Below are 14676 nucleotides of genomic sequence, written 5' to 3'. Positions count from 1 at the left end.
GGGAGGCAAGAAGACCCTGAGATATGGCTTTGTGACTCTGTGACCTCACCTCCCCTGAGAACTGCAATTATCATTTCACTCGTGGTGGCAGTGGCAGTGCAGTCTTGAGGAGCTGAAACTACTTCTGAAAAACTTTTCCCGAGTTGCTAATTACCAAAACCAATTACAAGTTTTGTGAGCATCTCCAAAGAGACTGTTGATGCACTTGGAGAGACTTTCACTCTGTTATGATCCATGGTGGTGACATGGTCTCATATGGAGGGAGCAGTAAATATTGATGTGTGACTATGTGGGACTGGCAGCTGGGTGTGTGTGTCTCACAAGATTCCCTGATTCTCCAAGAAGTTCTTCCACTAAATATCAAGTTCATTCTTAATATTCAGACTCCTAAGCTGCATCATGATTTAAGTATTTAGTAGATACCTGGAATCAGAAAAAGTCTAGGCAGAATTTCTAATGAGATAAGAGTAAAGAAAGAACATGCTAATAGTTGACATTAGAAATCATTGAACTCATTTATATAACTCCATGCAAATTAAATTGGGCATGATGAGATGGAAATTTTCTAGGAAAGTATACTTCAGCAATGTTGACCCAACAGTGATATGAAGTGCAAACATTGAATTGTCCATAGGAGGAAGCGTGGTGTTTATGAATTGTCCCTCAGAAATGAGGCATCGGGATCAGATGGTTTAGGAGAGAGTTTCTCCCTTTCTTTGAGGTATCAGATAAGCCAATGCTACTTTCTCAATTCAACAACCCTGAATGGTTAGCAGAGCTCTTTTCACTAATCTTTGCTGAGTTTTCATTAAGAAGAATTCGTTGGTTATTTAATGAATGAAGACACAAAAATTTAAGAGCCAAAATCACTCCTTTGGATTTTCCAACAGAGAAATCCACTGTTTGAATAAGGTCCATTCTTCAACCCCATGAGAGATTTCAGTCCAACTGAGAAGTTAGAGGGAACACAATTTACGGGAAACTACACACACTTTTGACATCACTTGCAAGTTTGGGGGTTCCTAAAACCGCCCTTTGTGTTGATCACACAAAGTGTGATCCTCTAGGGGGACTCATAGCACTCATAGAGACCAGTTTTACTCACTGTTGTGGTTTAGTACTGGGAAAGGACACACATCAATATCAGACATGGAACTCATGCATGAGGCAAAATCCAGGAAAAATGTCCAAATCAGAGCTCCAGTGGCCCATTCCAGTGCAGTGATGACATGTTCGTGTCCTGACATTTTTATTTGAGAACTCATGGAGTATTGCCACCAGGGAAGCTCACCCAAGCCGTAGTACCCAGAGTTCTCACTACACCTTGATCACATACAGGCTGGGTGGCTGACTTTATTCTCCAGTTGTTGTGATGGTAGGGCTGATAACTTTCTTTCCCAGCTCCTTCTGTGACTAATCGGATCCTGCATGGCCCAAGGACTCCATCATTAATCACATTGTGAGACAGTGTGGTGGCCACTCTCCCAAGCAAACAAAGACACGTGTATCAAGTATGACATTCCAAGGCTCTGGAGATACCCTTCCCATATCTGAGGGCAAATGCCAGAGTACAGTTTGGGTGGGTTATTTCTTCTCTATGCATGCCTTTTATTTCCAAGTCATGGAATGGAGCCATATGATTGACAACACGTACTCCAAGCACATAGTACATACACACATTCATTTATTCATTCAGAACTACCTGCAAGCACAGAGTATCCACTTATTGAAACGCAGTCAAATATACAACTACACACTCATTTCCATAATGGTGACTCAGTTGTATACTCGCACTCGTAGACAAATGACATGACTCACATTCACATTGTAACACACACACAGTGCATACACATTCACAAATGACAGTCCATCTCACTGTCTTAGAGTCACCAGGAGGATTAGTATTTCAAGCATTTGATCATATATGGAAAATTGCGCATATCTCCCGGTGCAGGAATGGCAGAAAAGGGGCAGACCTGTCAGGCCTTTATACGCATTCCTACCTGCAACAGCTCACAAGGATAATATTTTTAAATGCACAGCAATCCAAAACTGCTAAGAGCTTTGCCCTTTGAGGTAGACGTGTGGTGAGAAAGATGGGCTGTGTGGGTATGACTGGGAATGGGTGTGATAGAGAGGGAAGGATGAGAGGGGCCACAGGGGAAGCAGTCCAGTGCGAGATGAAAGCACAGATCCAAGGAGGACTTGGGAGGATAAAGAGTGCTGGAGGAGAGAGTGTACAAAGGGAGGAAAATGCACGTGGACATTAAATGGTTCAGTGTGTTTGACGTGGAATGTGGGGTCTAAGGGCACGCAGAGGTAAGTGTGCAGAGAAGTGAAGGGTGTAGCGCATATGGGGCTCTGTAAGGATAAGGGGTACTGTGGTCATGGGAACAAAGTGGGCAGTGAGATGTAGGGAGAGTGTACAGATATCAGTCCAGGGGACGGGTCGGTAGAAGTCACAAAAGAGCTCATGTCCAGAAGAGGATAAAAACCCAGCAGGAGGAGGCATATATGTTTTGTAAGATTTAAAGATTCTTTTGATGGTGGGACACAACATAGTAACACTTGAATACAAGAAAGACAAAACTCTATTAGTTATTCTCTTCATAGGTGGTTGATCTGCTATCTTTACTGTATTTTTGCCTGTACCAGTGATTTATTGTCTTTTTGGGGATAATTCTCTTATTCCTATGCATCGCTTCCTCTTTCCCACTTACATAAGTCCCTTTAGGATTTCTTGTAAAACTGCTATCTTGGTCATAAACTCCTTTAACTTTTACTTGTTTGGCAAAATATTTGTCTCTCCTTCCATTCTGAATGATTACCTTGCCTGGCAGAGTATCCTTGGCTGTAGGTTTTTTCCTTTCAGCACTTTAAATACAGCATGCCACTGCCTTCTAGCCTGCAAGGTTTTGGCTGAGAAGTCAGCTGATAGCCGTATGGTGTTTCCTTTGTATGTCACTTATTGCTTTTCTCTTGCAGCTTTTAGGATTCTCTCTTTATCTTTAATTTAGGACATTTTAATTATAATGTGTCTTGGTGTGGGCCTCTTTGGATTTATCTTGTTTGGTGCTCTCTGTGCTTCCTGTACTAGGATGTCTATTTCCTTCTTTAGGTTAGGAAATTTTTTAGCTATTATTTATTCAAATAGATTCTCTATGCCTTTGTCTCTCTCTTCTCCTTCTGACACACATATAAAATGAAAGTTAATGTGCTTGATGTTGTCTCAGAGTTCCCTTAGATCACTCTTGTTCTTTTTAATTCCTTTTCCTTTTATCACTTCAGCTTGGGTGATTTCCTCTAGTCTTCCATCCAACATGCTGATGTGTTCTTCCATGTCACCTACTCTACTATTGAGACCCTCTACTGAATTTTTCATTTCTAGTGTTGTATTCTTCATTGCTGATTGATTCTTATTTGTATTTTCCAATTCTTTGTTGACGTTCTCACTGTGTTCATCACGTATTCATCTTCCAAAATCAGTGAGCATCCTTATGAGCTTTTACTTGAACACTTTCTTGGGTATATTGTTTATTTCTGTTTCATTTAGTTCTTTTTCTGAGGGTTTGTCCTGTTCCTGTGCTTGGAATGTATTCCTTTGACTCCCCATTTTGCCTGTTTCTCTGTGCTTCTGTCTATGTATTAGGTGGGTCAGCTATGTCTTCTGATTGTGGAGAAGTGGCTTTATGTAGGAGACACCTTTTGAGACCCAGCAACGTACTTCCCTCTCATCACCAGGTTGAAGTGTTCTTGGAGTGGCCCCCTGTGTTGGCTACTTGTATCCTTCTGCTGTTTCAGGATTGCTCTTACTTAAGCTGCCCAGGGAATCTAGGGGGTCCCTGAGGCAGGCTGCTTGTAGTGCTCAGCTGTGTGTTGCTCCTATGGACCCCTCAGTCAGTTTATTGTGTTTAGGGAGCCCCAGTACAGTTGGCTGCAAAGTCTCATAGCATATTCCTGTTGTAGTTTTTCTCTTAAGTGAGTAGGCTCCAGCATGAGTTGTTGTGAGACTCAGGGGTTTACAATTGCTGTAGGCCTCTGGCATGCAATGTTGTTGTCCATGCTCTCAGGATTGCAACTGAATTGGGCTGGCCTCAGGCATTGGACTACCCGAGTATTTCAGGCTCTGGAAGGTGGGGCCAATCCCCTATGTGGCTCTTTGTGAAGCACAGGTCTTCTGTTCTTGATCAGCTCTACAGCCCATAGATCCACAACCACTGTCAACAGACTCCTGTCCTGTGTACTCTTCCTGACCCCCTGGACCAGACCCAGTCACCCCACTGCTGAGACCCCCACACACTCCACCAATGTCCCACACTCTCCACGTGCTCTTCACACAGCCCAGCCCCACAGAGGCAGACCCACTCCCCTGCCTGCAGAGGATCCTGACACCCAGTCTATGTAGGCCAAAAAGCTTCCTGAGGGCTTGCTGTTCGGTGGCCCATCCCTAGGGCACACTGCCTGTCCTGGCTGAAATGGATTAAGTTGGCACTCTAATGGGCAGAGCAGACCCTGGGCTACCAGGCCAGGGGAAGAACTCCAATGGTGTCTGCCGGTGTCTGTGTCAGCATGCCTGTACTAGGTCACAATAATGGCTGCCACCAATTTTTCAGTGCCTGGAGAGGTCACACCTCTCACTGAAATGCACCAAGAACCTATCAGGTGAGTCTCTTTTCACCAAAGCTCTGTGTACCTTTCCTTCTGGTGATTTTAGGTTGCTATCCAAAATGAGTGAATTTGTTTGTGGATGCTTTAAGGGCTGGCTTTTTTTCCATTTATGTCCAATTGCTTTTCTAGTGATATTCCTCATTGTAGTTAATAGCCAGCAAAGCCACATATTATGAGATTGTCTCAATTGTGCTGAGTGTAAAGGATGTTTATAACAGCAACACTCCCATGCTAAGTTCCCCTGCTTCTCCAGGGAAGGCTGTGCACCCAAGGATTGCTCCTGGGTAGCTGGTCGTGAAGCTCCATGGATCACAAAGTTTTCTGTTTTCTCTCCAGACAGGAATTTCAATTTTTTTCTGCCTCAGTCAAGACTGTTCCTTATGTGAGTTTTCTTTTTATCCAATTTCCAGTCCTTTCTCAGAGGGACATGTTCCAAAAATAGTTGTAACTAAGTTGTGTTTCTGGGAGGAGGTGAGTTCAGAGCCTATACCTCTAGCTCAACACCCTCCCACATGGCAAATGTATCTTTCATAGGAGGACATGAATTTTGGGGATTCAGAGGGCTGAATGTTATAGGCTCAATTCCCCCCCCACCCATAAAATTATGTATTTTGAAGTCTTAAGCCCAGTATTTCAGAATGTGACTGTATTTGTAGATATGCCTTTTAAAAACATGAATAATTTAAAATTAGGCCAATAAGGTGAGATTTAACAAATACGGCTGTTTGTATAATAAGCAGAAGGAAGGAATTTGAACAGAGATATACTAGACCTGTGTGGGCACAGAGGGAAGACCATGAAGGACATAGCGGGAAGGGTGCCATCTGCAAACCAAGGAGAGTGACATCAAAAGAAACCAAACTTGTCCACACCTTGATCTGGGACTTCTAGCCACCAGAAATGTGAGAAAATGAAGTCTGTTGTTTAACCCACTCAATGTGTGATATTTTGTTACAGTAGCTCTAGCAAGCTGATACAAGAGGTGTCTTTCTGTCTGCTCCATACTGGGAACTTGAAGGGTGACCCTTAATCTTTCCATTCTATGGAGATCCAGATCACTGGTCTCTGAAGATGTCAACTATGGGAAGATTATCCCTCAGATAGCAAAGCCCTTGGAGGGAAGTCATAGGAAGGAAAGAGAATCTGGGTTATTTCTTCTATATTGTAATCTTCCCATGCATGGGAATAAAAGGATACTGGAGTCAGCCAAAGGTTTTCTCCTCTAGGCGATCTGTTGAGAGGTAATTGGAGGTCAAGTGGTTGGTTTGGTAAAGAGACGTTTCTGGTCATGATTGTGAACATATTGGTAACTTCCCTAATTCTCAGAATCTTTTATTTAGATGGCATGTTGCCTGCAATCCTGAAGGGAATATTGGGGTCCCTTGGATGATTCCACCTGTAGTCACTTGGTCAATATAAAGCACTGCACATGTGTGAGTCTTTGCATTATAGTTTTAGATATTTGGACCTTGTATCCTAGTTCCAGATGGTTTTAGAATATAAAATTACTAGTCTCTCTCAAAAAAGGGGATTCTCCTCATTCTTCTATAAAATCCCCTTGCTTCTGTCTTTGCCACATGTAAACGAGATTCCTATTTACTGCCTTTGACCATGTTTTCTAACTGGGACTTAACTTACAAAGTTGATCGAGTGAGAACACAGAGAGAGTAATGCTCCTAAAAGATGAGTTTTATGAGTTACTTTTCCCAGGAATAGGGTCAAATCAAGACATACAGGGACACAGGGAAAGCATGATGTTTTTGTCAGAAGGCAGAAGCAGAAGAGATGGGAAAGCCTAGGCCAGAGCCTTTATTGGGGTTTCCTGGGTCAAGGCAGTGCAAGAGAAATAGCTTACAGTTGGGGTGTCTGAACATGTCCCATTTCCCAAACATCTAAGACCTACAATTCAGAATAAAAACTGCCCATGCTACTTAATGGAAAGGCATGTTGTACATGCATACACTTAGGAAACCCATAGACTATTGTCTTCCAACAATATGCAACACTCATTTCCTAACTGTATTTTCTCTGCCTAATATTCCCATAAATCTACCACTTGGTCAAGCACTCCGATTTGTCTCATTCAGAGGCTAGGCCCAAATTCCTTCAATTTGCCTCAAGCAGCATTGGATCAAGACTACACTCAACAGGATACTAATCATCCAAATGATTCAAAGCTGTTTTATTCACCACCCGTGTGCCCATATATCTTCCATATTGAACCAGCTGATGAAACATCAGTATTCATTAGGGTATTCTTTAGAAGGACATGTGGCTTGTCCTTACACTTTCTTTTGACTTTTTGAGCAGGATTAGTGAATAAACAACTGAACATTGTACAATAACATACAATTTATATTTTTGTGATAAGATTAGGAAATTTTGTGTTCCTTATCCATGCAAAGCAGAGCCTAGATAAAGTAGAGTCAGAACTCATGAGCAGAAAGGGGCTGACAGTTGGAAAACACACAGAAATTAGGTGAGTAGCATTCACCAACCACCAATTGGGATGATCAGTTAAAGCAATACAAAGGTGAAAGGTGGAGGAGAGGGTCTGAAAAGATAGAAAAGAGCTCACCAGAATAAGAATGCTTAATATGGCTCTAGACTCAGGGGAGGATCTGTGGGAAGTGTTATTCTTGTGAATGTGTTGGACCTGCTGCTTGTGCCTGTACAGGATGAAGACCATGGAACCACTTGTCCAGATTATGATCATGGTAAAGGAAACTTCAGGGAATACTATTAATGCTACATATATTAGGCCATTGATTTTCTTCTGCTCATTCGCAGAACAGTATTCAAAATATCTTTTCTTTACAATGTTTTCCACACTCCCTTTTCCAAACATGTACAACTCATACATTGGAACAATTACATTTACAACCATGTAGAGGATCCAGCAAAGGGAAACTGAAAAGCCGATGTACTTTGGGGCTTTGAGTTTAAGATCCTTCCAACAGGAGTTCATGGGGCTGATCATGATGGTCTGGAACACACTCAAGAGGCAAGTCATGCAGATGGATACACTCCTGCCAACTCTCTGAACATACATAAGAAGTTTGCACCCAAAATAATTTAAAAAATGTTTCAACCCAAATGCCACGACTGTTTGGGGGACTCCTTCAGAGAGAATGATCAAGGAGTTAGATATAGTCAGGTGCTTGAGAATCAGATCTGTGGCCCTCAACCTGCCTTTAGTGTGACCATGGAGGAGGTAATGGTAAAGCAGACAGAAGTTGCCCAGTATTCCCATTACAGTCTGTGACAAGCCAATTATTCCTATTGTCATGTTACTGGATTCTGTTCTGTCATTCAACATGTTTTCCTTCAAGTTATAGGAACAGTCATTCCTCTGAGCCAAAAGATACATGGAAGATTTTTGACACCAAAAGTAACTTGACTTGTGTGCTCCTGTTGAATTGTCAAGACTTCATAAGACAGAAAGAGATGGAGAGTTAACCAATATATTTCATGCTACAGATGAAGTGGTGTTTTCCTGGGGGAAGTAATGAGAAGTGAGAGCAAATGGACACAAAGTATAATACATAGTTTGGAGTATAAGCCGAAATTTGTTAGCAATATTGGATAAAAGAAAAAAGCTTGATACTACCCACATCATGAAACAAATTAACACTGAATTGATTGCTCATCTACATTTTAATGACATCATGTATTTTTTTTGTAGAGAAAATAATATTTGTATGGTCTTATAATAAGAAAATATTCTTATATTCTAAACAGCATAGAACATATTAACCATATGTATGAAATGTCTTTCTTTTATATTAAAAATAGGTGGTGGTTCTCATCAAAACACACAGACACACACACAAACACTGGTAACAGGCCAAAGAACTCCTGAAGACCTACATTTGAGCAAACAGTGGGCAAATCATTCTGACAGAAACATCAATTAGAAGATATTCAATGGATCTGTTTGTAAAAAATATTCAACGTGCTAAGTAATCAAAAAAATGCAAACATAACTCTAGATGATAGCATCAAACATCACCTAGAAAACTAAATGAAATGGCAGAGTGATCAAGTTTTGTGAGGGAAGTAAATAAACGAACAATCTTGTCGACTGCTGCTGGACGTAAAATTGGTGCAAACAGTTGGGAAGCTGTATGGCATCTACATTAGCTGTCCAAGTGTAATCTTGTGTCCCAACAATTCCACTCCTATAAATACACTCAACAGAAATTTTACTGATATCGCCAAAAATTAATCACAGAATTTATATACTAACACCACTTTTGACTCAACAAAGTTCCAAATGCAAATCAATGCACTTGCCTAATAAAAGTAAAATAAATCAATTAATTCTTTCATATTCATACAAATGAGTCCCCCATGGAAATGCTAATGAATGCCCAAAATGATGTGCAATAATACAAAGTGATTCACGGAAATCATATGGATTGGAACAAGGGTCATTATCACACATTACATGTTGTATGATTCCATTTACATAAAGTATATAATTGGAAAAGGCAATCTAATCTTTCAAATATTAGATAGTAGTAAATCTATTCCCACCAATTCTGGTCCTCAAATATACCCACCAGAACTACACTCTTGGGAACAGTGATTTAGAGGGGGCACAACAGGATTTTGGAGGAGTGAAACATTCTGTTTCTTGATCTGGGTATGGTGTACAGAGGTATGGTCATTGGTGAAATTCTCCAGAGCTGTGCACTAATGACCAGTGTATGTATCTTTAATTTTAAAAAATACATTTCATCCCCACAAAATTGGAATTTTCTGGGGAAATGTCATTTCCGTAAATGTGTGTGACCTGCTGACTGTGTCCAAGCAGGAAGGAATTTATGGATCTACAGGCCCAGATTATGAGGCCAACATGAAAGGTCAGTGAACAATGACAACACTGCTTAGAGTGAGTCTGTAATTTTGTCATGAAATTCAGCAGAGCTTATCCTAAATTGTTGTCCTTTGCGATGACTTATGGCTCAATTAGGCAATCATATACACAGGAAAAATGATATTTTCCGGCATATACTTGTCCCAGTAGAAGAAAAATGGAAACCTCAAAGTCCTTAGGAGCCTCTAGTTTAAGTTTCACCCATCTGGACTTCATGGAGTTGGTCTCAATGGCAGGAGACACGTAAGAGTCAGGTGGTGCCAATGGACACATCCTGCCAGCTTTGTGAGGATAGAAAACAATTTGCATTGAAAAATCACTGAGGAAAAGCTTCAACAAAAGGCTGCCATTGTTTTGGAGACATCTCTAAAGGAAATGACCAAGAAGTGACTATAGACAGGTGCTTGTGGATCAAATCTGTGAACCTCCACCTGCATTCGTTGTAGTAAAGGAAGAGATAATGGTAAAGCAAAGAGAAAATGCCCACGATTCCAAGTACAATCTGAAATAAGTAGATCATTCCTATTGTCGAGTGTCTGGAGCCCTAACTGTCAGTTCCCAGTGATAGCTATTTGTCTTCAGAGTCAGAGGATCCTGCACTGGAACATGTTGTGTGGACTCCACGTATCATATCAACTGCAATCCAATGTACTCTCTCAGAAAAAGTCACTTAACTTTTGTTAAGAGTCTTCCAGTGAGGAATGTATAACCTTTCAGTCACACTTACAATGCATTAATCACTGCTGCAATGCTCTACGTGTGGTACCTTGTCTGATGTTCCCACCTGCGTGTCATGAGCACTGGTATTGTTTTCATTGTAAACATACTGAGTCTTAGACACAGAGTGGTTAAATAATTCATTTAAATTCACATGCTGCTTAAGGGCTGAATGGAGATATGAACTTGTTTTTTCTTATTACCAAGACAGTATCTCAACTGTTCTGTTACAATAACAAACCATATTAGCTGTGTCTTCAAATAATCCAGACCTATATATAAATTTCAATTTCATACTTTTCCATTTAATTTCATCTTGTTTTTAATTTTACTTGTAAAAAGCTTCCAGTTTTGTTTAAGAATTTTTTTTATCTAAGTCAAAATCTAATGTGAGTGAAGTATTAGAGATCTTAACAAGTGGAGATGCAGGAACTATAGGTTAACCCTGAAGGAATATTCCCCTTGTCCATATTAGATTTAACTAATGCAAGATTTACTCAATATTAGTTTGGGAGCAGAAAGACTCATTTGCTATCATGCCAGGAAAAAACCCAAAATGGTACCTATCAAATAAGTTATTGAACGATATTACCTTGTTCCCTAAATTTTGATCCGTGAAATACTAATACGCAAGAAGACAATGTAGACTAGACACTCAGTTCTTAGGAATTTTGGTTCAAATGCTTAGGTACCTATTAACACTTATGTTACGGAAAACTATTAGCAATAAGGCAAGATTTTTCAATGATATTCTAATAAGAGACACATAATACAGAATTTGAAGAATATAGAGTCTTGTCGATGGTATAAAATAAAATAATAAGGAAATGAATTGTGATCTTGGAGTTGATGTTGGAATATTATTAAGCCAGAAAAAACAAGACAAGATAGATTTGGTTCTGACAACTGTTGTCTGACCCCTAAGTGTAAAGTTACTCTTTCCTTAAATGCGGCTTCTCTGACTTCAAGAGGCAAAACAATCCTGCCATGGTCATCAGACCTCAGATGTATTCAGTAGAGACACAAGGAGTGTCTCCAGAGTGTTATGTACTCAGGTACTCAGTGTTAGATAAAATATATTTTTAATTCCGGAAAAATTCATGTACGTGCCTTCTGTAGAGAATTAGAGAAGTTCTGACAGTTCTATCCTACTCTGTATTACAGGCATGAAGGCAGTAAAGAACACCGCTCATAATACTGAAAATTTCATCTGTGATTCCTCTAATGTAATGTGAACAGAAGAATCATTTCGTATCTACAGTCCTTAAGCACTTTTGAAATGATTCTTCATCACTGGGACTAGTCATCAATACTCATCCTCAGTGAGGATTTTATTAAATTCCTTTATAGGACATCAGGGATTGCTGTAGGGCCTGGGATCCTAATCTCTCTTTATAAGCTCAGCTCATTTCTTAGGAATTATTCTTCCTCACTGCCTACCTTTGTCACTGGATCTGTTTCTAACCCTAGAAGCCCATTTGACAGACATGAACGCTTGCTTAGACTTCCTTCCTTACAGACTCTGCTCTCAGACTGACAGAGCAAATACTCACCTGACTCCTTCCTGCTGCCAGGACTGTTGGCTCAATGTAGTGGGCATGATGGGCAGCACCTGTGTGTGGGAAGGAGGCACGCTGACCCTGAGATATGGCTTTGTGACTGTGACCTCACCTCCCCTGAGAAGTGCAATTTTCATTTCACCTGTGGCAACAGTGGCATTGCAGTCGTGCAGAATGATCACACTTCTGAAAAACTTTTTCCAGTGGCTAATTACCAAAACCAATTAGAAGTTTGTGTAAGTATTTCCAAAGAGACTGTTGACGCATTTGCAGAGACCTTACTCTTTTGTGATCTGTGATGGAGACAGGGTTTCATATAGAAGGAGCAGTAAATATTGACGTTTCCTTCATGAGGGATAAGCAGTAAGGTGTGTGTGTCTCACAGGATTCCCTGAAAAGTTCTTCCACTAAAAATCAAGGTCATTCTTAATCTTCAGACCCCTAAGTTGCATCGCTATTCAAGTACTCAGAAGATACCTGGAATCAGACAAAGTCCAGGAAGAATTTCTAGTGAGATCAGAGTAAAAGAAAGAACATGTCACTAGTTTACATTAGGAATCATTGGCCTTATTTGTATAACCAAATGAAATTGGAGATGACAATATGGAAATTTTCTAGGATGGTGTACTTCGTGGATATTGACCCAACAGTGATCTGAAGTGCAAGAGAGAAATATCCACAGAAGAAAATGAGGTGTTTATAAAACATCCCTCAGAAATGAAAGCATCGGGATCAGATGATTTAACAGATAGTTTACACATTTTTAAGTATTTTTTAATTCCACAATTTTAAGTAATTTTAAGCATCAGATGCCAATACTACTCTCTCAATTCAACAGCTTTGAATGGTTATCAGAGCTCTTTTCCATTATCTTTGTTGAATTCTCATTAAAGATCATTCACTGCTTATGCATTAATGAAGACACATAAATTTAAGAGCCAAACTCACCCCTTTGCGTTTTCCAACAGAGAAATCCACTGCTTGAACAAGGTGTGTTATCGATTCTCCCTGTATAATTTTTTTTTCCAACTGAAAACTTAGAAGGAAAACAATCCACCTGAAACCACACTCACTTTTAACTCCAACTTCAAGTTTGGGATTCACAAAACCATCCTTCCTTCTTTTCTTTCTTTCTTTTTATTTTTTGTGAGGAAGATTGGTCCTGAGTGAACATCTGTTGCCAATCACTTTTCGCTTGAGGAAGAGGGTCCCTGAGCTAACCCCCATGCCAATCTTCCACTACTTTATATCTGGGGTGCTGTTCCAGCATGGCTTGATGAGCAGGAGGTATATCCATGCCCAGGATCCAAACCATCAAACCCTGGGCCGCTCAAGTGGTGAGTGTGAACCTAACCACTACAACACCAGGCTGGACCCCAAAACACTGTTATTTTCAATAAACTTCTGGAATCCCCCACAGCACTCATTGAGACCAGTTATACTCATGGTTATGGTTTATTACAGGGTAAGGATACAGATTAACATGTGATAAGGGAAGAGATCCAGGGGGCCAGATCCTGCAAAAGTACTAAAAGCAGAGGTCCAGCTGTCCTGTCCCATTGCCATGATGTTGCATTATTGTCCTGTCAATGATATTTGATAACTTATGGTGTATTACCACCAGGCTAGTTCACCCCAGCCTTGGGGCCCAGAGTATTTACTGGAGCTTGATTACATACTGGAGGTCACTAATTCATTCCTCTATTCAATAGCGCCTTCATTTACATTGGACTCACAGCTTTCTCATGGAGTATTTCTACATTCAGCCCATGATGCAAAAATTGTGCTCAAAAAAAGAACCCCTGTGGAACCTTTAAACTTTACATACTGTGGGACCATAGGGAGAATTTTGAGTGAATATCATTCTGCTATTGTATCTCTCTTTTAATGGAATTCCAGTTATTTGTGACCTCAGTGGGGCTGGAAGGAGAGCCTGTTGACTGGTACTGGGTATTCAATGTTGGCAAGTAGTCTGATCCCTTCCAAATGCTTGTGACTTAAAGATCTTTTTTTTTCCTTCTTTCTATTCTTTTCTTTCTTTTGTTTTTGCTAAGGTAGATTTACCCTGTGCTAAGATCTCTTGCCAATCTTCCTCTTTTTGCTTGAGGAAGATTCACCCTGAGCAAACATTTGTGCCAAAACTTCCTCTATTTTGTATGTGGTTTGCTGTCACAGCATTTCTGCCAACAAGTGGTGTAGGTCCATGCCCAGGAAGCAAACCTGGGCCGCTAAAGCAGAGTGGGCTCAACCTAATCACTAGGCCACGGGGCCAGCCTCTTAAAGAAATCTTTGGAGCTAAGACTTGAATAAAGCCTGTTTATTTTTCTAGTATTTGTATTATATAGTACACGCTTATTTAAGAAATAAAGCATAAAACAGAATTGAAATATGGTAAGCAATGTATTTCCTTTGTATGAACCATCCCAAGGGGTAACCTCTGTTAATAGTTTTGTAGATATGATAACAATTGAAAACATTTTTTACTGCAAAAAATCTGTTGGTCTGATAATGAAATTGGCAGATCTCCATCCCCTGGTGTTACTGCCTTGGTTATATTACATTACATGGCAAAAGGGACTTTGAAGATGAAATTAAGTTTACTAATCATCAGATTTTAAGATAGGGAAAAGTTTTGGACTGAATTATTATGTTCCCTCTAATTCATACATTGAAGTCTTAATGACTATTGTGATGGTATTAGGGTGGGGTCTTTGGCGGTAATTATGTCCCTTGATGAAGTCCTCATTCATGGCTTTAGTGCTCTTATAAGAAGCTATTGGAGAAATCTTGCTTCCTCTTTCTCTCTGTGCCACAGGAAGGTACAAAAAGATAGCCATTAGCAAACCAGGA

General features: G+C 40.2%; 1 protein-coding gene and 1 pseudogene across 1 annotated transcript; both read right to left on the bottom strand.

Moving 5' to 3' along the window:
* Nucleotides 1–7021: 7021 nt before the first annotated feature.
* On the bottom strand, nt 7022–8038 carry EQUCABV1R921 (vomeronasal 1 receptor equCabV1R921). Its single transcript, NM_001167170.2, has one exon. It carries the CDS (start codon nt 8036–8038, stop codon nt 7022–7024), a length of 1017 nt encoding a protein of 338 aa, NP_001160642.2.
* EQUCABV1R-PS947 (vomeronasal 1 receptor equCabV1R-ps947 pseudogene) lies at nt 9404–10070 on the bottom strand (annotated as a pseudogene).

This window comes from Equus caballus, chromosome 10, assembly GCF_041296265.1.
Source record: "Equus caballus isolate H_3958 breed thoroughbred chromosome 10, TB-T2T, whole genome shotgun sequence".
Classification (NCBI taxonomy): domain Eukaryota; kingdom Metazoa; phylum Chordata; class Mammalia; order Perissodactyla; family Equidae; genus Equus; species Equus caballus.
The sequence above is the reverse complement of the archived record's forward strand: the minus strand, read 5'-3'. Positions and strand labels throughout refer to the sequence as shown.